This window comes from Australozyma saopauloensis, chromosome 6 (genome assembly GCF_035610405.1).
Source record: "Australozyma saopauloensis chromosome 6, complete sequence".
In the NCBI taxonomy this organism is placed as follows: Eukaryota; Fungi; Ascomycota; class Pichiomycetes; order Serinales; family Metschnikowiaceae; genus Australozyma; species Australozyma saopauloensis.
Window position 1 is genome coordinate 517,055 of NC_086136.1, and position 26,743 is coordinate 543,797.

At 44.1% G+C, this 26,743-nt stretch overlaps 10 protein-coding genes across 10 annotated transcripts; 3 read left to right on the forward strand and 7 right to left on the reverse strand.

Moving 5' to 3' along the window:
• Positions 1-62: 62 nt before the first annotated feature.
• PUMCH_004807 (uncharacterized protein) lies at positions 63-4,682 on the reverse strand (the record flags this gene model as incomplete). Its single annotated transcript, XM_063023728.1, has 1 exon — positions 63-4,682. The coding sequence occupies one exon, from the start codon at positions 4,680-4,682 to the stop codon at positions 63-65; it is 4,620 nt and encodes a 1,539-aa protein (XP_062879798.1).
• Positions 4,683-5,628: 946 nt separating this feature from the next.
• Positions 5,629-6,492, reverse strand: PUMCH_004808 (uncharacterized protein; the record flags this gene model as incomplete). The annotated part of the gene is made up of 1 exon (XM_063023729.1): positions 5,629-6,492. One exon carries the CDS (start codon positions 6,490-6,492, stop codon positions 5,629-5,631), a length of 864 nt encoding a protein of 287 aa, XP_062879799.1.
• A 1,523-nt stretch (positions 6,493-8,015) lies between these two features.
• PUMCH_004809 (uncharacterized protein) lies at positions 8,016-9,956 on the reverse strand (the record flags this gene model as incomplete). Its single annotated transcript, XM_063023730.1, has 1 exon — positions 8,016-9,956. One exon carries the CDS (start codon positions 9,954-9,956, stop codon positions 8,016-8,018), a length of 1,941 nt encoding a protein of 646 aa, XP_062879800.1.
• A 1,210-nt stretch (positions 9,957-11,166) lies between these two features.
• Positions 11,167-12,180, forward strand: PUMCH_004810 (uncharacterized protein; the record flags this gene model as incomplete). Its single annotated transcript, XM_063023731.1, has 1 exon — positions 11,167-12,180. One exon carries the CDS (start codon positions 11,167-11,169, stop codon positions 12,178-12,180), a length of 1,014 nt encoding a protein of 337 aa, XP_062879801.1.
• A 517-nt stretch (positions 12,181-12,697) lies between these two features.
• On the reverse strand, positions 12,698-13,069 carry PUMCH_004811 (uncharacterized protein; the record flags this gene model as incomplete). The annotated part of the gene is made up of 1 exon (XM_063023732.1): positions 12,698-13,069. One exon carries the CDS (start codon positions 13,067-13,069, stop codon positions 12,698-12,700), a length of 372 nt encoding a protein of 123 aa, XP_062879802.1.
• A 1,662-nt stretch (positions 13,070-14,731) lies between these two features.
• PUMCH_004812 (uncharacterized protein) lies at positions 14,732-15,376 on the forward strand (the record flags this gene model as incomplete). Its single annotated transcript, XM_063023733.1, has 1 exon — positions 14,732-15,376. One exon carries the CDS (start codon positions 14,732-14,734, stop codon positions 15,374-15,376), a length of 645 nt encoding a protein of 214 aa, XP_062879803.1.
• Positions 15,377-17,448: 2,072 nt separating this feature from the next.
• Positions 17,449-19,077, reverse strand: PUMCH_004813 (uncharacterized protein; the record flags this gene model as incomplete). Its single annotated transcript, XM_063023734.1, has 1 exon — positions 17,449-19,077. The coding sequence occupies one exon, from the start codon at positions 19,075-19,077 to the stop codon at positions 17,449-17,451; it is 1,629 nt and encodes a 542-aa protein (XP_062879804.1).
• Positions 19,078-20,169: 1,092 nt separating this feature from the next.
• Positions 20,170-23,250, reverse strand: PUMCH_004814 (uncharacterized protein; the record flags this gene model as incomplete). Its single annotated transcript, XM_063023735.1, has 1 exon — positions 20,170-23,250. The coding sequence occupies one exon, from the start codon at positions 23,248-23,250 to the stop codon at positions 20,170-20,172; it is 3,081 nt and encodes a 1,026-aa protein (XP_062879805.1).
• A 336-nt stretch (positions 23,251-23,586) lies between these two features.
• On the reverse strand, positions 23,587-24,702 carry PUMCH_004815 (uncharacterized protein; the record flags this gene model as incomplete). Its single annotated transcript, XM_063023736.1, has 1 exon — positions 23,587-24,702. The coding sequence occupies one exon, from the start codon at positions 24,700-24,702 to the stop codon at positions 23,587-23,589; it is 1,116 nt and encodes a 371-aa protein (XP_062879806.1).
• A 192-nt stretch (positions 24,703-24,894) lies between these two features.
• On the forward strand, positions 24,895-25,974 carry PUMCH_004816 (uncharacterized protein; the record flags this gene model as incomplete). The annotated part of the gene is made up of 1 exon (XM_063023737.1): positions 24,895-25,974. One exon carries the CDS (start codon positions 24,895-24,897, stop codon positions 25,972-25,974), a length of 1,080 nt encoding a protein of 359 aa, XP_062879807.1.
• Positions 25,975-26,743: the final 769 nt, after the last annotated feature.

Sequence of the window (26,743 nt, forward strand, 5' to 3'; positions counted from 1 at the left end):
CATTAATTCAATCTAAAATTTAATATTCGGTCTCTATAGTCAAATGCATATGTAAATAGCTATTATACAGTTTGCACACCCTCTGTAGCACCAACTGCTGAAACGGCCTCATCTATTTCAGGAGATGCCATTTCTTGCAAAGAGTCACCTCTTGGTTCTAATACAGGAGCAGCACTTGTTTCGAGTTTTAAGTCAGCAATAGCTTCGGGTACTGCTGTCTCAACTGCACTAGATGGAGCCGTCGCCAAGGGCTCCGGGATTGGCTCGGAAACGGCCACGGACGTGTTTCCGGTTTCTTTCGTATCAACAATATTAAGAGTCACTTCCTCTCGGAGACCTGGGAATAACTCGTCGAGCTCTTTCCATGTAGAATTCCAAAGCTCGGTATTCGAGCGCTGTAAGAAATCGTTCTGCAAAACGAGAATCATGTTCTTCATGTCCTCCGAGCTTTGCTCTCTAAAAATTTTGTAACGAGGATTCTGCGAGTTTATCTGATCGAAGACTCTGAACGATCTGACCATACCACTCCAAATTTTCTCCGATGTGGTTCTCTCCAATTTATCATAAAACATGAGGAACGATTTGCTGAGTAAGCTCAAAACTTGCAGTTGTGTCTCCGAGAAACCCTCTTTGTCAGTATCTAATACCAGCTCTTTCTCCAACTCGGCTAAAAGAGGAAACAATCCAAAGTCAAAGACTACCAGAGAAGAGTCGTGATTATTGGCACCATGAGAAAGGAGAGTTGTACGGAATAACTGCATAGCGTAGTTCCGTACCTCACGGCATGGATTGAAACATTGATGAGCAAATGCCTGGATCAAAGTGTCAAATTGCTCATGATACGAGGCGCCGAGCTTTTGAGTCAAAGTGAGGGACAATTTAGATACACTGACAAGGTTGCGCATCCGCTCCTTGTCTTCCTCAGAAACGTCAGTCAATTTCTTCTGTTCGTAATGGGCATAAATAGCTCCCAACGAGGAAAACTCGTCCAACAAGCCGAGTAGCACCACGAAATTATCAGAGTTGATGTCAGTGGGAGATTTCTCTATAATGCTGGATACGAAAGTCAACACCTCCTCGGCATTATGGCTCTCTGCACCAAGTTCTTTCAACAACTCCCAGAACATTGGACTAACCACCAAGTTTCTAAGGCTAGATTCGTTATCTGCCAAAGAGATTAGAGGCAGTACAAGTGGTGAGCCCTGCTGTCTCAAGACCTTGGGATCAATTTTAAGCAATTCCTTGATACAGTCCTCCACTTGCTCTTTCTGCAACTTGTCGCTTTGCCTGACTAGAAGCAAATAGTATGTCATTAGTCTGATTTTACCAGTCATAGTTAAGGCAGAGGTCTTGGAATGTTGCAAAAGACTTTCGATGACGTTGTTAATAACTTCCTGACCATTGGAAATGAGTGCAAAGCACACAGCAACTTCAAACAAGAACAAAACCTCTGATTCGTAGTACCGGCTAGAACCTTCATTGTACTCTGGCAAGTTGGCCAATAAGGTGTTTACGAAATTCTCCATTTCAGTAGACTCTCTTTTAGAGACGGATTCAAAGACGCTAGCAACTTTAACCAACTTCACAATTTGCATCGTGTGCTTACTATCAGCAATCTCCTCTTTACTTGGCTCTGGGACGTCTGAGTAGCTTCTCAAGAACGAAGAAACGGTGGACATGAAACCAGAGTCCTCGCTGACTCTGGGAGATGCTGGTTCATATTGAGGCTTAACCTTGCGTAAAGGTGGCAATTTGAGCAGCTTTTGGAATTCGCCAAACAAGTTGGGTTCAACAAGACAGTTCTCATACAATGTAAGAATGATCTTCACAATCGGGTCCCAAGCCGAAGATACCGTCGTACCGGGGTACTTAGTCAAGGTGAAAAGAACATGGAATGAGAGCTGAGCTTTGTAGTTTGCAGCAAACTGAATAGACATTTTACTTACAGTAATTGGTGCACTTTCACCAGCAACCTTAATTTGAGTGGTTGGCATCTGCACCAGAGAAAAGTCCTGCTCACTGGAAGCAGATTTGGTTGACTTCAGAAGACCAGTGAGTTCCGCAAGGGAAGCAATGAGCCTGTCCAACTGTTTTGTCATGGAATACTGTGCACAAATCTGAGCGCATTTATCAATACTCGACATGACTTGAGTGATAATAACTTCGTCCTCTGCACCCTTAAAAACTTCTAACAACATCTCTAGAATCTTGTCAGCAACACTCTCGAAAAGTAGTCTGTCAAAAAGGCTAGTGACGTGGCGACTGAGCACTATGTTGGAGGCACTATGGTCACGAGCGTACTTGGACTGAGAGGAAATTAAATTGTGCCAAACATCATCAAACCACTTTTCAGTGCCGTGATGTTCTTCAGGCATCACAATCTCGCGGTCTCTAATGGAGTTATACATAGTTTCCAAGTACCATCTTGGGAACGAATGCACGCCCGACACATTCCGCTCATAATCATTGAGGTCCATGTGCCTCTTGATCTGAGGATTATGGAGATCTGTGTTAAGCATAATGATAGAAAATGACAAGAGGAAAACGGCACCACTGTCTAAAACAACAGGCTCTTGTCCGTCTTGCAGGTGCAGAACACCCCCGTCCAGCGAGTTCTGCGAGGCAACAAAGGCGTCAGCAAAGGTCTCGACAACACGCTCAATTTGCTGGGATTCACCAGGAAGCCTAAACGCTTTGAGCATGATTCTGAGACCCTCGTCAACACGAAGACCGCTAAAATCGAACAAATGCATGAATTCTTTCAAAAGATCCTTGTTTGCAGGCTCAGATAAATAGACACCCAACACTTTCTTGTTTAATCTGGTAGATTTCTCAAAAAAGAATTGGGCAAGTTCTTTTTTATCAGTTGGATCTTTCAAAAAGGACTCTTTGTATAAAGCCTCGACACCACGGGCTGCCTTTTTATTGAATAGTTCTGTGCATTTGATGAATGCTTTCTTTCTGAGCTTATTAGCGATGATTTGCTCATGACCCTTATCCTGCGAAAACTCGTCAGCAACTGACTTGGTTCTTTCGTGAACGCCAGCAACAAAAGAGCGGATTCCGTCAAGACAAATTGGAGGAACGTTATCGGTGGTAAGAGATGCAGACTCGGGCAATGCAAGGGTACACAAGAAATCTATGAACTTGGAGGCCAAATCTGAACGTTCGAAGTCGCAGTCAAAGTCCACAAATAACTCGGTGAAAAAGCTCGGAGATATGAACCAAAGGTATGAAAAATGTTCTATGATCGTTTCCTTGGAAAGAGCTACCTTCAGAGAGGCAGAGGTAGCTGCTCTTTGGCCAGTGGCGGCGTTGTCAGGCAATATGGAAGTGAAGAGCAAGTTGAATGTGAGTTCATTTTGCAGTTTTAGATAAGGCTTGAGAATAATGGACATTGTGCAGAAGAGGCGAAGAGCAGCCTGTAAGAGCGCAGGCAGGTCTGTGGAAGAGATAATTTGCAAGACATCTTTGGAAACGGGATCAGCCACCAAAGCCATCAACGAGGGGTGTTCTGGAATCACATCGCCAGTGACCTCCAATGCAGTGTTGATCAAAGACAAGGCAAACACTCGGGTGGATTCCATATGTTGGAATTGGTTAGAGGGAGAGATCATGGAGATAAGGAAGCCTAGGAACTCGTTGATACAATGGATGTCGAACTGCTCGTTCACGACGGGCTTGGAATTCTCGCTTAAAGATGGCTTACGGGGCGATTTAGGGGCCATGTCAATGGTTGTGGCCGAAGCACGGCGCGCGGCGGTCTTATAGTTCTTGTGCTCCTCTACGATTGTCTGGCCAGACTCCTCCAGGTGGTGGTCATCGTCACCACCAATGACCTCTGAGTTCAATTCTGCGAAATTGGAAGGAAGATCCTCGCCGTTGGAGTTCTCCGGTTCAAGCTCGCGAACACGCTGGAACACACGCACGGTGATGGCTATCATGGCCATCTCGGAGGCCCTCCGGAGCACCTCGCTTCGGCGCTTGTTGCAGGCGAGACAGAGACAGGTGTGGATGACCTCCGACATGACCGCATTGGGCAACAACTCCGAAACGGGACTCACGACTATGGTCTCCAAGAGACTCAACACCTTCAACAAGAGCAGGTCGTCGGTATTCTGGTCGGACGCCTCGAAGCGGCAGTGGGTCAACGACGTGGTCAACTGCACAAGCGTGGTGGCGAAGTTGGGCGCGTTCCGCGAGAGAATCTCGTACTGGAGCGCCTTCGAGACGGTGTTAAGTGCCAACGCAGTCACACTACTACTAGTACTACTGGATTCGATAGTTAACATGAACGGCTGCATGAGGGTCAACAGGTCGACCTCGTGCAAGGCCTTGCTTTTGGACAAGATCGCGCGCAACTGCAAAAAACTCTGCTCAAGCAGTTTCCCCGTGTCGTTGGCATCGTTGGCGTGGAGTGCGTTTTTCGAGGCTAGCCCCGGCAGAAACATCGGGAGCGACGCGCCGAAGTCGGCAAACAGCTCGCTGCCGCCAAACACATCGCTGGACCCAAGAATGGCCGCCACTCCGCCCATGGCGCGGTTGTTACGACGCATGGCCAGTAACATGACGTTACATTCATTGATCATGAGTGTGAGGGGATCCATGGCGTGCGGTTTGGACGCGGGGTCCGGCGGAGGCACGCGGATGGCCGGCGAGCTTTTGAGCTGCGGTGTGGCCATTTTGGTGCGGTGTTGGTGGGGGATGATGGGGTTTATATAGTTTTTGGAGGACGTCTGTGTATGTAGGTTGGTATGTGTAGTTCGCGTTGGGAGGGAAGGAAAGAGAGGGAGATGGGAGGTGGCGGGGTGGGGATTGGGATTTTTGTTTGGTTCTTATCGGATAGAGGAACTATTTTTTTAATTGATTTTGGGTTTTTTTTGGCGAGGGAGGGTTGAAATTTGGAGAGTAATGTGCTTGGTTGTTTGAATTGGGCGTAGGGTAATTGGGAGCTTTTGGTGGTAGACGTGAACGTGATTTTTTTCTCAAGTGTCTCATTTTTTAACTTCTTTTTTTTCGAATTCTCTTTAAAAATGCGGTCTGGTTCACCTGTTTATGAGGAAAACTTAGTGTATTACTGTAGATGGCTTCTTCCAACTGTCTGGGACAGACACTCTACCTTGGTCCAAACCACATTAATTTGCCTGTACTGAAGTTTAGATTCTACCTAAAACTGAAGATTTATTTGTGTGTGAAGATTCAACGACTTGAGTTGTTCAATGTTCTCTTCACGGACTATGAACTGGATTATATAAGCACAAGCGCTATTCCAAATGGATATACAATTACACATTGCGCTACACCATCATAAATTCACTGAAACCAGTTATTATTTGCAGTTCAATCCTACGCATCTACGACGGAGATTTGACCATTCCCTGATTTGACTGCTAAAACCCGGCTCTGTCATAATCTTAGCGTAAGAGCAGTGAGAGTCCTGAAAACACAACTGGAAAAAAGTTCTACTGTCATTTTCTAAACTTCAATGGTGTTCTTGTATAAAAGCATGGGTCCGCATATTATACTTCCTAAATCTGGTCCACGATGTATCTCGAACTAATTGATCCTTCACTCGTCAGATCACACTACAGAAAATTATTCATATCATAAATTAAAAGAAACTCAGTCTTAGACAAGGAGAAGTGCAGCCATGGCAAAGGCACCGAATGCGCCGGCAAAGGTCCGTCCAGCATCACCACGAGAGATCACTGTAGTACCACTGAAGTTATTGAGGAGAAAATACTGCAGTGGAAGGACACAGGCGTCGCAGGTGACCATCTGGTCTTCAGTGACGGACATCTTAACGGGAGAACAGCTGCTTGTGCCGCAAGAAGTGACAGTAATCACAGTTGCCTTCGAAATCCAGGTGATGTAGGTACCGATGGCGCTGTTAGAAATGCGGGTAAAAGTATTGGTGGCGGTAGTGGTTGGAGAGCTAGCTTGAGTCGAAGAAACCAATGTGGTTTGTGGCGAGGAAGCCGAGGCAGAGACGGAGCCGGAGCCGTTGGCTTTAAGCTCGGCAGGAACTCTGGTCAAAACCAAGTCCACCTTCTGGCAGTTGGGGAATGGTGCGGTGGTGGTAGTAGAGTTGACACCGACAATTTCTGGATATGAGTCGCTGAGACCGCCAGGAGTGTTGATGCTCTTACATGCCCACCAGTTGTAGTTCATAATCTTGGCGTCGTCGCTGATGTTGAGTGCAACAGGGTTCGAATATCTGTTGCTGAACACCACGAGGTTGGCTGATGAGCCGGCGAGACCCAGGTATTGCAAGGCATATTGGTTTCCGTTGGCAGGAGTGAAGGTGAGGATCTTGGTGTCCGAGAGCTCGTACGTGGATGCGTCGGAGTCCAAGAAGGCTTCACCAAAATTGGCTCCGAACATGGTTTTAAGGTAACCAATGTTGGTTCCGGTCGAGTCAAGGACGGCGACTTGGATTGGGGCGGCGGATGCAATTGCAGCAGCTGCAAGAGTGGCGAGAGTGAATTTCATTCTTACTTTTGAAGTGATTGTTGACAAGATGATGTTTTCTCAAAAAGGCTCCGGAGCGGTCCCTTCTTATACTTGTGGTCTGTGCTTCTGTCATTTTTTTTGCAGCCAGTAGTCTACATGCAGAGATACCAATTTAGCCGTTTTGGTGTCACATCTCAAAGTGGACATAGGCGAGGTGCAGGTATACGACTCTTGGGAACTGGCCTAATTCGATGAATTTTCGAGGTTTTGAAGCCCAGAAAACTCTCAAACATTGAATTTTACCTGTCAATATTTCATATTTTTGGTTCATGACTCAAAAACCATCACGTCTTCCTCATTTTGTGAGCGTAAAATAAGGTTGAACAATAGGCCTGTGTACGCCCAGTCATTTAAGAACGGGTTTGTCTGCAGGATGTCCCATTTTGCGACCGTTTCAGCTCTTAAAGGACTCCACCCAGCGAAGTCAATTTATGGACCCTATTTATAGCGGGTACATCATGTATACTATAGGTCTGGAAGTAATTGTCCTGTGGAATGGGCATCTGCCAAGAATGCAGACGAGATGCAGTTGCAACTCCGGGGACAGATATGCTACGTTCGCTAATGTCATTCTTCGAATAGGTGTAGCCAGAAAGTGACAAAAGAATACAGTTCGCACGTAGCCTGAAATACGAGAATTTGACAGGCATCGTTACCCATTGTACAAAGTCACGAAATGTAGGTATTTGCAGATAGATATATGGTCGTGCATTGTTGCTATCGATTGAGATGTCAATACTGCTTCACAGACATCTCCATCTGAAAACGTAAACGTGTCACTCAGATAACAGCCGAAAATTTTCATTTCTCTTCCATTAACAATACATTTTTAAACTCTGATTTACCTTAATTCAATTATTTCCATCTTTCTCATAGACTTATGTCAATTTTGCAGTACTAGTCTTTGGGGAACTTAGATGAAGATAAAGTTAGACAAACCTGATGAAATTGAGCCAACAGTCTGAAAATTTGCAATAAAATATCCTCACCAATCTCAATTCTGCTACACTCCCTGAAAATATTAATACTGCCAGATCCACACCTCCTACTGATCTTCCCGTTGCGAATTCTACACGTCCCATAATTAGCTTGCTATTAATACGTATCTATCATGGATAAAAAGGTTCAGGCATTGGCGTCCGAGGCTCGTCAAATTCCTCGTCGCTATCGTCTCCAATCAAATCTGGTAAATCTTCATACTGCTGCTGAGGAGCAGATGCAACTTTGTCTGGAACGAGAGTTGGGCTTGAAGCAAAGAAGTTATTGTAGCCGTAGTCGAACCCGTAGGCAACCGCAAAAAAGGCGGCAAAGATGACAGCACACTTCATCGAAGTCGCTGTGAATTAGTAGCGTTGAGGACTCTCAATTGTTCATCCAATCCAGGAAAAGGCCGAAGTAGTAGATTCATCAGATCCATAGATAACAAGGGTAGAAGTCATGACGTTGCTGTCTGCAGGTCAAGCAATGTAAACGGGTGCAAAAATAAAAGACCTTAGAAATGATTATTGAGTCTTCTTCTCGAGTTGACGCAAATATTCGAGTTCGTTTTTCTCCTTCAACTTCGCGAGACTCTTCTCGTCCTTGAGCGCCTGTTTCTTCTCGAACCGAGCGTTGGCCCACAACCTCAATCTCTCTCCGTAAATTAGACAAAAAACAGGGAAGGGGATTCCCAATGCTAGGGCTATAAATGCGCACATTGTGTTTCCCCAACCATAGTTCAATTTCGCGTACATTGCATTGGCGAATAGAGGGAAAGAGAAACCAAATAAGGAGCGAAAGACAGCCGCAGCAGCCACCGACGAGGCCGCAAATCGATTGTTCATGTCGATCAAATAGTTTTGGATCGTTTGAAATACGGCCACGAGGGCAAACCCGAATATGCACAGCCCGATGCATGGCATGATCCAATGGAGCTGTTTCTGCGCGGACCAGCCGTACCAGATAAGACCAATGGGGATCCCAATACCGCTACAGACCAACCAAGGGAGGCGGAACTCGGGCTTGGAAACGCCTCCGTTTTTAGCAGTGAGCTTTTGGTAGGTATGCTCAATGGCCAACAGGAAGAAAACAGTTCCTAGGAAGAATCCGATTCCTAGAGGAACATACATCAATCCAGAGATGTTCACACTGAAGTGATAGGATCCACGATATACAGCAGGAAAGGTGACAATGAGCAAATACATGAAACCGTATGTAAATGCCATGAATGAACCGAGGCCGAACACCATAGGATGTCCAACCAATAATGAAATTGGGCGCAGCACGGTAGTGATCAATCTGCTAGTGAAGGACTCGCCATCTGCGATCTCATAAATCGTGTGGAGATGGGGGTTTCCGGTCTCTGCTCTGAGCTTGTTAGCCTTCACTTTCAACAACCTCGGAGAGTAAGTCTCCTTGAAGAAAATAGTTCCAAACACAGCGACAACGAAATTGAAAATAGCCAAGATGAAGAAACACCACCTCCATCCTAACCCTGTGGCGATGAAACTTCCTATGACTGGCGCAAGCACAGGTCCCAACGTAGGTCCCAAAGAGTAGGCAGCCATGGCGTACTGGCGCTGCTCATCGGACCAGATATCTGCAAGAGTACCAGCACCAACGTTAAGCGGGGCACACCCTCCCAAACCGCACAAGAAGCGAAGAATGCACAATTGAGCAGGAGTCTTTACGAACCCACAACCCAAGTTGAAGATGGCGACTATCCAAATAGAAGAGTTCAAAACAGGTTTACGGCCGACGCTGTCGGATTCAGAAATGGGCGCGATAATCAAGGGTCCAATGGCCCAAGCTAGCACCATGATAGATACACACAACGCCCGAATGACGTCCTTCTCGATATGCAAAGACTCAGAAATTTCTGTCATGGCAGGAGATAAAATCGACGACAGCATAGGGGAAAGAAGCGAGTAGACAGACACGATAGCAGTCTGGAAGAGCTTCTCGCGGAAAGTCCAGTTTCTAGGATTGGCGGGATCATCGACACCATCCCAGGCTACAAGTTCAGGATCGATTCCTGAATATTCGGTACCGTAATCTTTGGTAGGCACCGAGGTATCGGGCATTTTCGCATACAAATCAATATCCTCCACTGCTTTCTCCTCATCTTTCCGACTGATAGATTGCACTACACGACTCAGCAACGAGTCTAGAATGGTGTTTCTGGTGGCGGACCGCCGAAGCGCGATGCTCCGATCATCAAGATCGCCGTAAATTTCCTTCACACTAAAACTTTCCAGTTGTCTGGAAGACATCTTCGAAAGTGACGCTGTGCGGAACGAACTTCCTGATAAGGACCGTCTGACATCAGAAAGCATGCTGAACGAAACCGACGGACGCCTTCCCGAGATCAGGGCTTGATCCTGGAGCTCGAGAGGCGCCTGGCCTATCTCGGAGTCGTTGGAAGAAAGAGAGACTGTGGATTCTGAGCTTAATCTTGCAGCCATTTCTATAGATAATCCAAGTGGGAAATGGAGCTTCTTATATAGACGGGCAGGTTACGAGCCCTTGGTTGAATATGTAATGTGTCAAATTGTGCAAGCGGCGATTTGTGAAACCTAGCAGTAGACAATGAAAAAAAAAGCCCCTGGTCGGAAATGTTACATTTGTAGTAAGAACAGGGCCTGCAATCCCGATAGTAGCGAGGTGCAGCCACGCTGCAGGACGTCCACCATATGCCGCCGATAGCCGAGTTTGGGGAACAATCGGAGAGATCAAGTGTCAGGAGATGTGAATCTGGCAAATCCTTTTTGGAAAATTGTTTAAGGGTGAGAGCTTGTGTTGTTATTGAATGCTCAGTGAAAAACGACGCGTTTCTGCTTTCTAGGATTGTGTTGGTTACAATCTATGGGATGATTGGTTATTTGCAATCGGAGACCAGAGTAGAACAAATTCTCATTTCCGAAGATTGACTTCAACTCTACCGATTTGCGTCTGGGATTCTTAGAATTCGAAATGTCGGCTCGGCGAAGTACGTGGAACTCCGAAGGTTTCTCCGATGAATGACGGCTCCACAAAGAACACAGCACCGATGGAAGTTACATGAACAAAAAATACAAACTCAATTTTTTCTTTTCTTTTTGAAATCTAAATCCAGCGCTTTCCTCAATTCTCACAATTTAAATCTCATCTCTATTTTCACTAATAGTAGTCCAATTCAGATTTCCAAAGTCACATCTCACACAAATCTCATAATAGGTCAAGAACTCGCATGGATCATTATAGAATAATTATTACTAAGAATTCAGGAACTCCTGGTGTATCACACATGCACCGCGCCTTTTATTCTGTAGTGGCCACCCATTTCTTTTTCGAATCGGTGTACTGCAGACAGCGCGCTCTTCTCGTTTCGCTCGTATAACCTTTTATACTGACGTTTCTGCTCTGCCAATTTACCTATTTTTCTCCAAAGTTCTTTTAACATGGTGAGGTATGTTACTTCTTCGATACCGTGGATTTCTTACATGTCATGTTGACGCGCCGACGCCTAAACGTCTGTGTTTCCAGCCAATTGGATGTTTCCTAATACACACGTTGTTGTGTGATGAGAAGGAAATCACAGAAGGAAGATGGTGGATTTGGCAGCGTTTATATATTTTTTCGATTGCGAGCCCTGACAAATGAAAGAGCTGTATTCGATATTGACCAAGAACCTTTATGGGCTGTATATCTGGGTTTGATTCGGTCTGTGTGCTTCATATCAAAACTGTACAACAACAAACCCACTCGTCCACTTGCACGTGCATATCGACTCTTACTAACATCAGTGCTGTCTTCAACGACTACTCTAGTTTCTCAAACGTCACCACGTTTGCTGACGCATACCGTAACTTCAACCAGATCCCTACACTCAATGTCCTCGAGAAGGTCTGGGGTGCCTACTACTACTGGATGAACAATGACATCATTGCCACCGGTCTCTTCTTCTTCGTGATGCACGAGGTCATGTACTTTGGCCGTTGTTTGCCATGGTACATCATCGACCAGATCCCATACTTCAGAAAGTACAAGATTCAAGACACAAAGCTCCCCAGCAACGCGGAGCAGTGGGAATGTATGAAGTCCGTGCTCATGTCTCATTTCATGGTCGAGGTATTGCCTATTTGGTTTTTCCACCCCATCAGTGCCAAGATCGGTATGACTTTCGATGTTCCATTCCCAGCCTGGACCAAGGTTTTGACCCAGTTGGCTATTTTCTTCGTTTTGGAAGACGCTTGGCATTACTGGCTCCACAGGGGCTTGCACTACGGTGTTTTCTACAAGTACATTCACAAGCAACATCACAGATACGCCGCTCCTTTCGGTTTCACTGCTGAGTATGCTCACCCAGTCGAGGTTGCCCTTTTGGGAATGGGTACCGTTGGTTTGCCATTGATTTGGTGTTACTTCACCCATGACTTGCACTTGTTCACCATTTCGTTGTGGATCTGTTTGAGATTGTTCCAGGCTGTTGATGCACACTCTGGATACGAGTTCCCATGGTCTTTGCACCACTTTGTGCCATTCTGGGCCGGAGCTGACCACCATGACGAGCACCACCACCACTTCATTGGCTCGTACGCCTCCAGTTTCAGATGGTGGGACTTTGTGTTGGGAACCGAGGCCGGTCCTAAGGGTAAAGAGGCCAGAGAGACTGCCTCGAAGGTTGCTGCCGAGAAGAAGGTTCAATAATTGAACATTATTTAAAAGTAAAGTATATATATTCATTGGGCAGTTAGTATTCATTCATAGATATTCCTAGAGTCGATATCTGTAGAAGCTAGTGCCAGCTTAGAAGAGCCCTTTCATTGGGCCAATACATTCTGTTCATCTGTATGAAATCTTCCTTCCCATTTTCGAGATTTTTCGAATTGCATTGTTCTTTCGAATTAACCACTCTCTATCCTTGATCTTGTAGCCTATCCTGATCCAAGATTCAACCATTGCTATAAAATTCGGAATACCTTTCGACTCAATTCTTTCATTCACATCATTGATATATTTGTATAATTTTACATTCTTTTTGCAAAGAATCCCCCAATACACTATGCTCGCCCTTTCTTTGTTTCTGAACCATTCGTACATTCTATCGACTCACTCAATTAATCAGAACCACCTCTGAAGCCGATCTCAGGCCCAATTTCAATGCAATTCATCCACTCTCCTGCCTCTCGCTTCTGCTTCATTTCAAAACATCACAAAATCAGCCCTAGGTCTCCCCGTTGGTCCATCTGGCATACTCCTCCCGCTTCTTCCTCACATCCATCAATTCCACGCGAGTATCTAAATACTCATACTCGCTCACACCAAGCTTATTGACGGCTACCATAGCGCGCGACATCTCTATTGGTTTGAGGTATGTGTGTTCGTTCTCCAACATCAAGCCTGTTTCCAAGACCGCCGATCTCGGATACTGAAGCTGGCCCAAGGTTCCGAAGTTGACAACCATGAGACCAATCACAAGCTCCAAAATGATTTCCGTGGGGAGTGTGCTGGAGAGTTTGAGAGTATGGTGATGTTCGTATGAGGAATAAGCGGCATGTAGAAGAAGCAAGTATCCAAGGGTGTTGGTGACGGTCATATTGTAATTGACAACTTGCTGTTTGATATAGGGGATTGCGTGATAGTTGTTGTGGCAACGGAATAGATGTTGTTGAGGTAGTATGTGATTTAAGTTGTAGTGGTGAAATTAGTGGTAGAAGTGAGTCTGACTGATATCGTGGAGAATAACTATTTTGTGCCACAAAAAAACTAGAAGTATTTATGAATTGGACTGATTTGTCTCATTTCTATCGACGGGCTCCGACGCTACATCTTCATAGATTTTGCGTCTTTGGATTGTTTGGATTGTCGTTCGGGTCAATGCAGACTAAAGCGCAAAACTGGTGGAAATTTGTTTGGAATACACAAGACCATTTTTTTTTCAAGATTTTTGTGTGTCATGTCTTCTTCATCACCATTTGTTTATCCTGGCATGTTTGAAAAGATCTGTTTTGAGGAAACCAGACAAGTGGTTTCAAATTAGGAATCGGGTACCCGCCTCTGTATAATCCCTTTGTAATATTTCTCACTTATTCAATGTCTTTACTGTTTCCAATCAATACAAGTTTGTAATAAGCGTTAGGTTGTTTTGAGGTATCCTACGAGAATTTTTCACACCAAGGATTTCATATTTTTCAGAGTTAACAACCAGGCACAAGAGAATGAAACAAAAGTGGTCGATAAAGAATATCATCGAATTGCTACTTTATCGCTAAGAATACTTCTCCCACACAAAGCGTTTCGAATGTTTGTATCAGGCTATATTACCAATATGTCGAGAATCTGATCAGGCTCTTCTTACAACGTGTAAACAAGAATTTTGCGAACGGGTATAACCGAAAGTTTCAGTCTAAACATAACACTTCTCTTCATCCATCTCCCTGCATCTTTGTCGAGGTTCGTTTATTTCAAAATCAGCACCATCTAAGCATCCCTCTCTCCGAACTTGACCACCTGCAAAACTTTTTCAAAATGAAATCGACTTACGAAAATCTCAATTCCTTCGTTTACATGTGCCAGATGGTAAGTATTCTGACTTCTCCTTCGATACCCAATTTTATTATCCATCATCAATGTACTTTCACAGTCCAGATCAAAAATAGCCGGCCTATAAACAAAAGCATGCCTTAAAAAACCGTTTTCGTCCAATCTTCGTCACATTTCCCGATTTGATATATTTTGCGCTTCTCATCCACTAAACCTCGTATATTCGAAGCACAGCCGCACCTAAATTAACACCACTCACATAATCCACTGCTTGTAACAAACCCAGTGCGTGAGCCCAAAGCAAGCAATCAAGTTAATTCCGCATTAAATGAAGAGACAATTGGCTCCCAGACATCCTCTATCCACATTTAGCCTCTTCTAATTTCATTGCTAAGAAAATGAAGTACCCAGTCTGGAACAGAGCTTGTATACAGTATATACAGAAGTTCTGCAGGACCTTAGACCCCGTATCAACCACCAGTATTTTTCTTTTTCGTTCTTCAAAACACAACAACAGACGTTCCATACCCCTCTTTTTTAAAAGGGCTCAAAAACCTTAATCTGCAAATACAAAGGGCTCATAATCCACATCTTTAATATTGGGGCATCGCTTGTTTTCCACTTACTGTCTTGCTTAAATACTCACACTTGCATTGCTTAATCTACCCATTTCTCGAAATTACATGTCACTAAATATCAGAAGCCTATCTGTACCATGTCACTAACAGGTATTTTTGCGATCTTTTGGTTTCTAGTGCTGGCTTTGGCCGTAAACGTGACCATCTCTGTGTCTAGCATCAACAACTCCCAAGATTTGGGATACATCAAAGATGTATACGAGATATCCACAGAATATTACTTGTTCGTCACAGGCACGCCGAAAGCTGTCGTTTATGATTATAACACCACCACGGGCTACGTTTCGCTGCAGCAGAACGGGTTCGTCTACAATATCTTCATGGGCCCGAAAAACCAATCCACAATCTTGGCAATAGGTCTAACTGTCAAGCCCGAGGCCATGCAATTTGGCGCCAACTATAGACTCATTAACTATAACTATTGGGCCTGTCTGAACATCAACGATCCAATCGGTTATTCTCGCCGGGAGACAATGATCTTCATTACATCAAGGTCCAACGCAACTGCTCCTCACACCAGCTGTACTCGAGTTTGGCTCACGATGAACTTTTGCCCGCAAAACACAACCAACTGCCAGTTGCCCGGTACGCAGCCCGCATTTAATTCCAATTTTGGCTCTAGTACCGTTTCCAATCAGGGTTTGAATTTGAAGAGCGCGCTGATATATCAACACAGTGTTTATGCCTTGATTATCTCTGCGCTTCTTGCATACACGGTTTGAAGGATTTCAAACGCTTCTCTTCCATTTCTTCCACGCTGCTCCTTTCCTTTTCCGTTTCCGCTCGTTTCACTTTTTCATTTCTTCAATGCTAATTCTTGAACAACTTTAGTATGTAGCCACCAATAGTGAGGTAATTTTGCTGAATAATAGCTAATTCATTTCGGCTCTTGTTGTAGATCAAACAAATGTTCTTTAGAATAAGTCCATCGGTTTTGCTCTCATGATCAGATTCTAGAACAATAAGGGAATGGTTCGATGTGTTCAATGGTCTTCCTTAATTGGAAAAACTTTTTCGTGTCCCTTGCTTCCTTTTGCAAGCGATGGTGTACTTCTGAAGAGTCTCGTGCAAGAAGTCATTTGATTTTGCGAGGATTTCAAGTGTCGGCCTTGATCAAAACCGGAAAGCAAAATGGTTATGAAATTCGGTGTTCACAAGAATTTTAAGTGATGAAGAATCTTGAGCCATCTGTTTCGAAGCCCAATAACTAAGCGTTGAAGGCAGTCATTGTCAAATTGCGACTTATTTTGAATCACCCCAGAAATCTTGTAACTCAAACCCCCGTCAAGGCATTTGCGAGTGTTGGTGTATAGTCAGGATCTATTGCTGTGCGTTCTGGGAGCATGCAAGAAGGTTCTGTTCCAAGCAGATTTCAACTCTTTAATTGAGAAAAGCATACTCTTCCAAAAGAAGAACTAGAAGTATGGAGGTTTGGGTTGGGTTTAGAACATGGTATCAATTCAAGCGGCACTATTGAAGTAAATGAAACGACGTTTATACGCTTGAATTTTGAGCCCATGACCTAGCAGACATAATCTTCATGAGATCTCACACTCACTCAGTGTTGTTCTGTAAAGAATCAATTGTTGAGTCTAACAAATATCTCTTGACGGTATGTTTCTCGTCATTCATCTTGTACCAAAAGATTTAATAATCAAAAGGCAAAGAAGAAGGGGTATTCTGCTGGTTTTTAGCGATACTAGACGATATAAATGTCTTCTAATTAGCCCACTTTCCGTTTCGGTATAGGTGTCGATCCTTGTGCCGAAATAGGAAAGTTTTCCAGGCCAAAACCCAGTTCAAGCAAATTTGACAACAATATCTTATCGAAATTTTAATTGAAAGCCTTGTATGATTGTTTAACTTTTCCAAGGAGCGACAACGTCCATCAACTGAATTCTGTTCTTGGGAAGATCAAAGACCAATTAATGTAGAAATGTCTACCACATTTATTGAGAATTGAGAGTAAAATTCGAGACCTCACCTATTTAGAACACTTCAGTTGACGTAATTCCAGGAGCTGCTAAAAAGTTCACATATATTCTTCATTTTTTCAAATAATTTTAATCAATTGTACAAAACTGCCAACTGCTCTGCATATTCTAGCTCACTCAAATTTCTAGACTCGGCTTTTGACAGCAAGAATACTCTGAATGCACTATTTGGATCTTATCTTATCACTCAAAATTCTGTCACTTGTGTCGTTTACCCTTTGAATCATTGCAACGATTTCCGAAACCTGGAGCTGCACATTGTGGATCTGGATTGAATATACATGCAGTTCTATGTTTCAGATTTGTACCTTGCGCTTATCTGGATTGTATCTGCATTTGTCTAGCAATGAAAGATCTTTTATCTTTAGCCATTTGCAATCTCTATTTTACTTTTGTTGCTAACAAGACTCACCACAGATTCCAAACTCAGTATTGCTTGATCTTCAATCTGGAAGAAAGTGGATTCAATAAAGAAAAAATAATTATATCATGAGATTAAAGACGATGTTTACACTCACGGAAAAACATACTTATTCTTGAGTGGAGCCGCTGAGCAATAAATTCCGGAGAAACTTCATGGTTATGATCACCCTTGCCGGAACTGATAAGGAGCGACATTTAGCAAAAAAAAAAAATAAAGTCGCGACAGCCATAGATTGCGCAAAAACATTTGGCCTAGAACAATGAGAATTACTATTATTCAAAAAATAATTCTCAATCAAGATAGACAATTATCATTCATTATCGTAAACAGGAGTCAAATAAAAATATTGAACCGCGCAGCGCTTCAGTTGGTTCGGTTAGGCCATGTTCAGAATGAGGCCGTAGACCTTCAGTCTCCATCTTGCACAGTTGTAGAAGGACAGGTACGACCAGGTCAAATCCTCTGCACCTTGCATGTACCCGTCAAACTTATTGAATTGCTCCGACATGCGACCGTTGTTAGAATCTACATGATTCATAATGACCTTTAAAAATGTGTCCGAGTAGTCGTACAATCCATACATCAACAGCTTGTACCTTTGACTGCCGTATGGAAGGACGATGTTTCCATCAGGCATTTGGTTCTCGAACAAATCCTTCATGAATACAGAGAAAAATTCTCTGTTGTTGGAAGAAATGACGAGATCCGACTTTTTCTCGAGAGTTTTGTAGATCATACGTAACACAACCTCAGCGGCAGAGGCAGTAGAGATGAACCATGGGTTTCCTTCGGATGTCCCGTACCCGTCGTACACATCCTCAGGATAACGACCCAAGCCAACACCAATATTCTGCTCGATCCGGATGTTGTCATGGTTGACTGGGTACCTGTACTTCATGTCGGATACCATGTACAAAAGAGTGTTCAAAATACGATGGTCATCAACATCAAACGGAATGGTGTTGGTGTCTCTTCCGTCGACCTCATGGGAGTGAAGGGCGGCAAGCAAAGTTGCGGCGTCAAGACCACCCCTTCTACCTTGTTGCTTCAATTTGGGGGTCTCGACAATAAATGGCAGTGTGGAAGGAGCAAAGCCAGTTCTAGGGTCTGTGATGAAAGATTTGAGGTTCTTAAAGGTTTCATCCAATCTATTGATGAACTCAGCGGTCTCGTCTTCGGCCTCTGCCAAACGACGTCCCTCACTCAATGCCCGCATCATAGTTAAAGAGTTGAAGAAGTGCAATGCATCGATCTCTTCCCACAAATCAAAAGCCTCGATGTTCCAGTTAGCGAGGACATATTCTAAGTCAGGCTTGACGATTTCTCTGTAGATGAATGTACGGTTTCCCAAGAAGTCGCTGTGAACAACTTCGTTTCTCTTCTCCAAGAGATCGAGGTAATCGGTAATAGTCACAACACGCAAGCCAGGGCCGTCGCTCTGTGGTCTACCCCAATGCTCATCAAAGGTAGTACCATCAGCCATGAATTTTGGTTCGCCCAAGCCTGATCTAGTGTTGTCATCAAACTTACCCGACTTGTTAGGGAGTCTTTGGAGGTGATAGTTCACCAGGATGTAGTCCTCAATAACCTTCTTCAAGTAGTCGGAATCTCCAGATGGATCATCTTCCAACTGGGAAATCAAGGACCGGATGGTGAGTGCCGAGTCACGAATCCAATTGTAAAAGTAATTCGGATGGTTCTTCAGTGGAGACGCTATCACGACACCTGGAGCGACCTCCTTAGTGTCCAAGACCGTCAGAATTCCACCTATGTTCTGCAAAATGTAGTGGAATGATTGGTTCTTCTGAGAAGCGAGCCATTTTTCGAAATTGGCTTCTTCCTTTTCGGACTTGTCAGTGGAGCTGAACCACAGCAGCAAGAATGGAATCTGAACGGATTTTTCCGTAGAAAGAGAGAGCTGCGAAAGCACCGAAGCCGCATCGGGGATGACCAACGCGTTGGCCGGCAAAAGGCACAAAAGTGGTGCCAATAAGGACAATTGCATTATGTTAGGCTGCAAATATTGAAATCCGGGGTAAGTGTAAACAGTGGGCACAGACCAAAGGAAAGGAAGTCCTAACAGCAGCAGACAAAGAAAAAATGATTAAGAGAAACGAAAAAGAGTTTACTGAATAAACAATCTAAGAAATGAGGAAATGTCACCCTTTTTATAGTTGTTGCGTTGTTGCCGAGGGATCACAGAAGCAAAACCGGGGTAGGTTTTTGCTCATGCGGGATCGAGGGTTTAGCCGCCATGGTCCGGCAGAGAAAAATGTCGCGCGCCCGAAACATGACTGGGTACTCTGCAATCTGCAGGTGTCTGCGCACACGGTGATGGTAGATGTATCAGCAAACGTGACGAAAAAAAAAAAATCTGTTCTTGGTGGAATTACTCACTGCCGCCCCTCCTTTACGGAATTTCGAGACGGCGAGTAAGTTGTGTTTTGACGACTCAATTTCGTAACTCCATCTGTTTTTGCTACCTAAACGGGCCTTGACCACCGAAACATAGCACAAACTTTTTGCAGCGAGAAGAACTGAAATATCCTCAAATAAACGAAGGAGGTCCGTGCTGCACATAGGCGCCATGAGTGAGGTTGAACGAAAAATTTTGCAATGTAAACAGAGGAAAACCGTTGGCTTCTCCACTTTTCGGACCACCTAACCAGAAGCTTGTTTCGTAGCACCCCAGGGCCCCATATTGTTGATGTTTTTTTTTGTACCCAAAATATTTGTAGATAATCCAACTTGTTTTGCCCTTGTTAGTTATCTTTCGTGATGTCATTTGTGTGATGTGGTTGTTGCGGTTCAAGCCACAAACAGCAAGGCAGTTGCAAACGAAAATCTGGCGGAAAATTTTTTAGCAGACTTTGCATGGGTTCTTGTGCAGAATAGACAAGTGTGCTGTGGTTTGGTCGTCAGATTAGTCGTCCAACCTCATGTGGTCTCCTGCAGAAGAATGGATTTGCAGCCAATAATCACCATAGTTGGTGAAACACAAGTGCATGTAAAACGCGATTCAGTGAAATACAACAACTAATTTGAGCTGATAGTTGCTCAAGTCTAGACCAGGATCATATATGCGTCAATTCTGTTTCTAATCGTCCATATTGTTCAGACTTTCAAACGATGTGAGATTGGGATACTCTTTTGGCTCTCTGGAGTAACATTCCGAGCTACGGTCCATCAACTCCTCCATTTCCTCCTCCAGAAGCTTTTGGGTCTTCTGTCCAGCCTGTGCTATCAAAGTTTCATTGGTGTCGGGAATCTTTCCCAGACCGCCAAGTCCTTGCATGTTGAGCCTTTCACCAATTGATGATAGAGATCGAGTCGCATCCGTACTGTTGATGTCGATTTTCTCGTCGGTTAACTTTTTCGCTACCCGACTCAACTGGAATGCGCCCAGCCGAATCACCATTTGTTCCAAAGCTCGTTTGCCAAAACTGCGCATGACGATAATTTCCTCAATCGTGTCCCTGACAACGAACCGGAAAATTTTGACTGGTTTTGTTTGCCCGATTCTGTGCACTCTATCAATTGCTTGAAGGTCCATTTGTGGATTCCAGTCATTGTCAAAGATTATGACAGTGTCAGCTTCAGTCAAGTTGAGACCAAGACCACCGGCTCTGGTGGAAATTAAAAACACTTGACTAGAATCCTCTCCGTCATGGCTGAATTTTTCAATTTCGTCGCGACGCTCGTCAATGGAGTAGTTGCTATCGATTCGACTCGTACGGATAGACGCGGCTGAGAACATTTCCAGTATGAGGTCTAGCATGAAAGTGAACTGGGAAAAGACAAGTACTTTATGATTGTCTTTCAAAAGGCGCTCGACCAATTGCTCGAGTAGTTGCATTTTGCCGGAGTTGTGCACGAGCAATCTGGCAAACTCTTCCTCCATTTTCTCAGTCAAGTCTTCACCAGTAGGAAAGGGGAAGTAGTACGAATAATGCGACCCACAAATAGCTCTATAAGACATGAGACGCCTCCTCAACGCCAAATGCTTAATTTTTTGCTCAGCTATTCTGTAAGCTTTCAGTATCAGGATCGCTTGGCGCTTACCCCGAGGTCTTTCGATACCAGGATCTTCAACGATTTCGATATCGGAGTAATCGGAGTCTCTTCCATCGTTTCTGGTCAACTCCAGGTCGGGTGAACCTGAGTCGATCTCTTTACCGACAGAGTCCACCAGTGGCTCAGAATATGGCCTCTTTTTATTTTGGTCGCCTGGAGACCTCTCAACGCTTGTTTCCCTTGTTTCATTCGTTTGTTCCAGTTCCATGATCTTTTCTCCTTCGGACTCGGATAAGCCTGGTGTTTGATTTGCCACATCGGGGTCCACCAGCTGTGCTTTAGCGCCCTCAGTGTGTAAGCTTTGATTGAGAGAATTTTCGAGATCAATTTCCTCTTGTGATTTTGGATCATTTGCATTGTCAATTTCCTCTTCGTAATCTTCGTCATCACTGAAGATAGCTGAATCCAAAGCTCTATCATATCGTTCCATCAGATAGCTAACCTTTCTTTTTTTGTTTGAAACTCCGGCAGAAGGATCTACTAGCTTCGATAGTACTTCATCAACCTTCTCGAGGTCCTGTACGCTTGAGAAAAGGTGTTTCTCATTATGGAGGAGATACTCCTTGACATAGAGCTCGAGTAATTTATCCAGCAAGTTTCCTTGCACACAAGAGCAATAAACAATCTGCTGGAGTGGTTGCAAATCTGTGTAAACCATGTATTCTTTCTTAGGAGGGAGATCTTTCATAACCTCCTTTTTGACACGACGAAGCAAGAAAGGCTTCAACACCGTATGCAAACTCTTCACGATTTCCAGTTGCAACTTAACACTCATAGCCTTTCTTTGCTCCTCGTTTTCTAATGAGTGTGGCCCTGTTAATTCGTCGAAATTAAACCAGCGCTCAAATAATTCGAGGTCATGGAAAATATCAGGGAGAATAAAATTAAGAAGCGACCATAACTCATTTAAGTTATTTTGCAATGGAGTTCCTGTCAACAATAGTCTGTTCGCCGTTTTGAGTTTCTTTAGAAACTGTATAAGAATAGATTGGAAATTCTTGAGTCTGTGACCTTCATCAACAGTCAAGTATCCCCATGAAATTCTTGAAAAGCGTCTAAAGTCCTTAATGACAAGTTCATAGGAGGTGATCACAACGGTTTGCTTCATTCTATTATTCAACTTGATCAGCTTCCGTTTGTCTTTCTGTCCAACAAACTCAATGACATCGATATCCGGGGCGAACTTGCGGAATTCTGACCCCCAATTTCTAACAGTTGAGAGCGGAGCCACGACCATGAATGGTCCATCGACTTTGTTCTCTATCAAGAAACTGAAGAGAGCAATGCACTGCAATGTCTTTCCGAGACCCATCTCATCAGCAAGAATACCATTGAGGCCATTCTCGTACAAAGACACGAGCCATTCTAAGCCATCCAATTGATAATCTTTCATCACACAGCCCGTGACTAAGGCTGGTTGTTGCTGAGTGTGACCTGTTTGCGCAGCCTCGATTGCCTTTCTCATTTTTTCTGTTTCCGCAGAGACCTTAGTTTTCATTTCAGGCTGGGCCTTTTTCGGCTTTGGAGCCTTTTTCGTCTTTGTAGCCGTCATTCTTTTTGATCTTGCGCGAACACGTTCTGTTCTAGCTTGATTACCACCGAGCCGCGCCGAGTGTCTTACTTCTACTATTTCTACATCTGAGTCCAGAGGTACCTCAATTTGCTCTTTCACCTCCTGAACATCCTCCGCCAGAGAATCTGAATCCTCATCATTACTAGCATCACTGGACAGATCTCTGGTATCACTAGAATCACTAGGCAGATCACTGGCATCATCTGCACCCTCTTTTGCGGCTTTCCGCTCCGCTTTTCTCCGTAGCTTCTCCTCTTGTTTTGCCTTCTTGCGCTCTTCCTCTTCCTTCAATTCTTGTTCCCTCTGTGCCGCGAGCCGCCTCTCCTCTTCCTGCTTCTTCTTCTTTTCCACAGATCGTTCCAACATGTTGTCCAAAATGATCTGGGAATACACCTGGGATTTCTGGACCAACTCCTGGAGCTTCGAGAGCTTGTCATCAAAGGAGAGAGAGTCAAATTGCGAGTCGTTGTTGCCATCTTGCGGCTTCATGTATTCTCTCAAATCGAGATCTAGCTCCTCCGTGAAAGACATTATAGTATCTAATTAGGCAGCGTGGAACTTGCGCAGTTTAAATATCCGTCTAGCAAATCGTAGATGACGTGTTCTTTGTTGAATTTCTATTTAAATCGATATTCAAGTACGTATACGCGATCTACAGTAGACGCATCTAGTACATTATGTAGCAGATGAGGAAGCAAGCAATGAAAATTGGCTGGAAACGGAAAATTGGGTGCGACTTGCCGGGCCAGAGATTTGCTACTAATTTGACTGCAGAATTAATTACTTTTCGTAAATGTCAACGTTTCGTTTGGGGTAATGCGACTTCTTGTGTTCTGTAACTCTAAAGAAGCTCAAGCCGGTGGGCGCTTAACCGAACATCTTCGAATATTTGGCCTTCTCAGCGTCCTTTTTCTTCTTCAACATTGTCTCTGCCTTTTCTAGATCTCGCACAATTGAAGGATCTGACACCAATGTACTGGCTTCTTTGTAGTGCACGATCGCCTCGTCATACTTTTTCTGCTCAAATCTGGCCGATCCCATTCGGTATAACGTCTTTGCCTTTTCAGAGTTCGTTAGATCCATGTCGAGAAGAAAAGAACCGTAGTCGTAGCTCTTAGAGTAGTCCTTGAGTTTTAATGTCACTAGCGCTAGGTTGAGATAGATCTTCTTTTTTAACTCAACAAACTTACCATAAAATTCGGGCTCTTGGTCCTCGTCAGGAATGTACTCCATCACATAGCGGAGAGCCTTTTTGTACTTCAAAAGGGCATTGGTATGGTCTCCCGTTTTAAAAAGCGCCCCGCCGCTATCTTTGATGATCGTGGCAGCTCCATAGGCAGAGTCAAGCAGCCCCTTAACAATGGTTTCGTCGTCGTCTGGATATTCCTCATATATATCGCCGCCAATTTGATTGTAGCAGGCGTTGTAGATTGGAACAGGGTCACCTTGATGCCACACTCCAGCATCACGAATGATTGGAAGCTCTGTTTCGGAGGGAACACCACTAGCAGTCGTTGCTACTCGTTCAATTTCACGCACGACAGATTTTCCATGGATCACTTTCCCGAAAACAGTGTGTTTGCCTTGCAAGTGAGACGCAGAGGAGGTGGTAATAAAGAACTGACTGCTACTTCTTGAACTGGCCGAACAAAGAAGAAAGGGCTCGTCCATGGTGGCGGTAAGGTTTTCGTCGGGAACAACATTATCTGATACATTGGACGATATGTCACCAGCTTTTCCTTCTTTGTACAACAGCACCTTTCCATTGACGACGTCTCCACCATGAATCACGAAATTTTTCAAGACTTTATGAAAGAACGTATTCTCATATTTAGGAAGCGATTGTTCGATATGACGACATGTGTTTGGAGCATCTTTGACAAAAAGTTGTGCTACAATTCTACCGATCTGACGTTCGCAGATGGCAATGTCGAAGAATATAAATTGTGCAATATCGCCACTATAGACTTCTTCGATTTTCATTTTTGTATCACAAATCAAGCCTCAACAGTTATCAATGAGGTGACGTCTGTTGTTCAATGATATATTCATCGATGATCATCGCGCGACTCAGCTTATCTGATCTCCACATTACATCACACATTCTTCAGGGACAGTAACATCATTGTTAAGACCAACTAATCAGAATCGTTAGCTGAAACTGAGAAATCAAGGATGTTTCGTAGTCAAGTCGGAAGGAGATACCTTTCGTATCAAAACCAGTTGCGCAATGCGGTTGAAAACGTGAATACGTTGTTGGAGAAAAACGATAGGCTGTCATACCTATTGGCACAATACATTCCGGAGCCTGCTAGAAACACATTTCTTGCTATTCATGCTTTTGGCCTCGAAGTGAATAAGATTTCTGCCAAGTCTGCGGGAGCATCTTTGGGCGGGATTCCAGCCACAGACCTCAAATTCAAGTTCTGGAGCGACTTGCTAACAAAAGCGTTTTTGGACAGCGGCAATGTCGGAGAGCCCATTGCATTTTTGCTTCGAGACGGTCTCCGCAATGGCGAGAACTTGGACATCTCATACTTCCAGCAGTTCTTGCAAACAAGAAAGCACTTCTTGCAGCAAAACCAGTTCGGAAGCGTCGCAGACATTTGCTCCTATGGTGAAGGTACGTATTCGCAGCTCAATTACGCTACGCAGGCGCTTCTACTATCTCCACACATCTCTCCTTCTGTAATTCACCTTTTGGAAGAATCTCCAGCGTTGCAGGGGAAAGTCAGCGAGGTGGCCGCGCACATTGGCCAGTCTACCGCTATCACATCGATGATTTTGGGATTGAACTACTATGCGTCATCAAAAAACTTTGTCACCTTACCTGTGGACTTGATGTCCAAGTTCGAGCTCTCCCAAGAGTCTGTGTTACGCCTAAGCCAAGGCCATTTGAAGGAGGAAGAGGTATCTGAAACACGCGAAAAGCTCCGGAATGTCATCTACGAGACTGCAATTACTGCTAATGATCACCTTTTAACCGCAAGAAGTAAGCTACAGGAGATAAAAAGCGAGATTTCCTCCGTTGTCGAGGAAAACGCAGCAGACGAACTTCTTGCTCGTGGTAAGAAGAACTGGCGTCATGGCATACCAGATGTAGTCTTCACGCCTCTCACGGTGGCCATTCCAACATCGTTGTATTTGCAACGTCTCGAGAAAAATGACTTTGACGTATTTAGCAAGAAGCTTCAGCAGAAAGAATGGCGACTTGCGTGGACTTCTTTCCGCAGTTACTACCTGAGGACTATATAAAATTGTACATACTTGAGATCTACTGATTGTATTGAATGCAAAGCTCTCCCTTCAAGTACCAAGAAATGATGAGAGTTCTGGCAGAACTTTAAATCTATTGAACCCTAGAAGCTCGTGAAGCTCGTATAAAAGACTCCAGTAAAATTCCCGAAAGCCCTAACTGGCATTGTCTCAGTCGGCAAAAATGTTGGATTTCGTTTGCAACCAATATATGGTGTATGGCATATAAGCGGAACTACAACGTCAGTGAGGTAATGGGAACAACTGTATGCAGAAAAAAGTGTCATAGTCGAATCATTGGACGCATCGCTTTGATTACAAAGAATTAGTACTGGCGTCCCGTGACATGCTGATAACCTCCACACAATCATCCCCTGTCTGCCTGATCATCATCATGATTCGAAGGTCATCGGTCTCTGTACACATGTTGATAAGGGATAAATGGGCGTAAAATTAGTAAAATCGAATATGCTCGAGCAACTTGAACGTTACTGTGCCTCAACTGCTATGACAGCACCGGATAAATTTTCTTCGACAATGAGCAACGATGTGTGTTTCGATGCACAGTGATGGCGGAAACGGTCTGTGTACAGTACCGATTCCATCATTAATACAGTTACCAGTGCTAAAGTCATCGGCTGCAGAGACGGCAGATAATGTTGAATGTCCTGCACAATTGCATTTAAGCGATATCGACAATCAGAACTCGATTTGAGGATACAGCAGAAGTATGTAAGACGAAGTGAACACAAAACGGAACTGTTCCAAT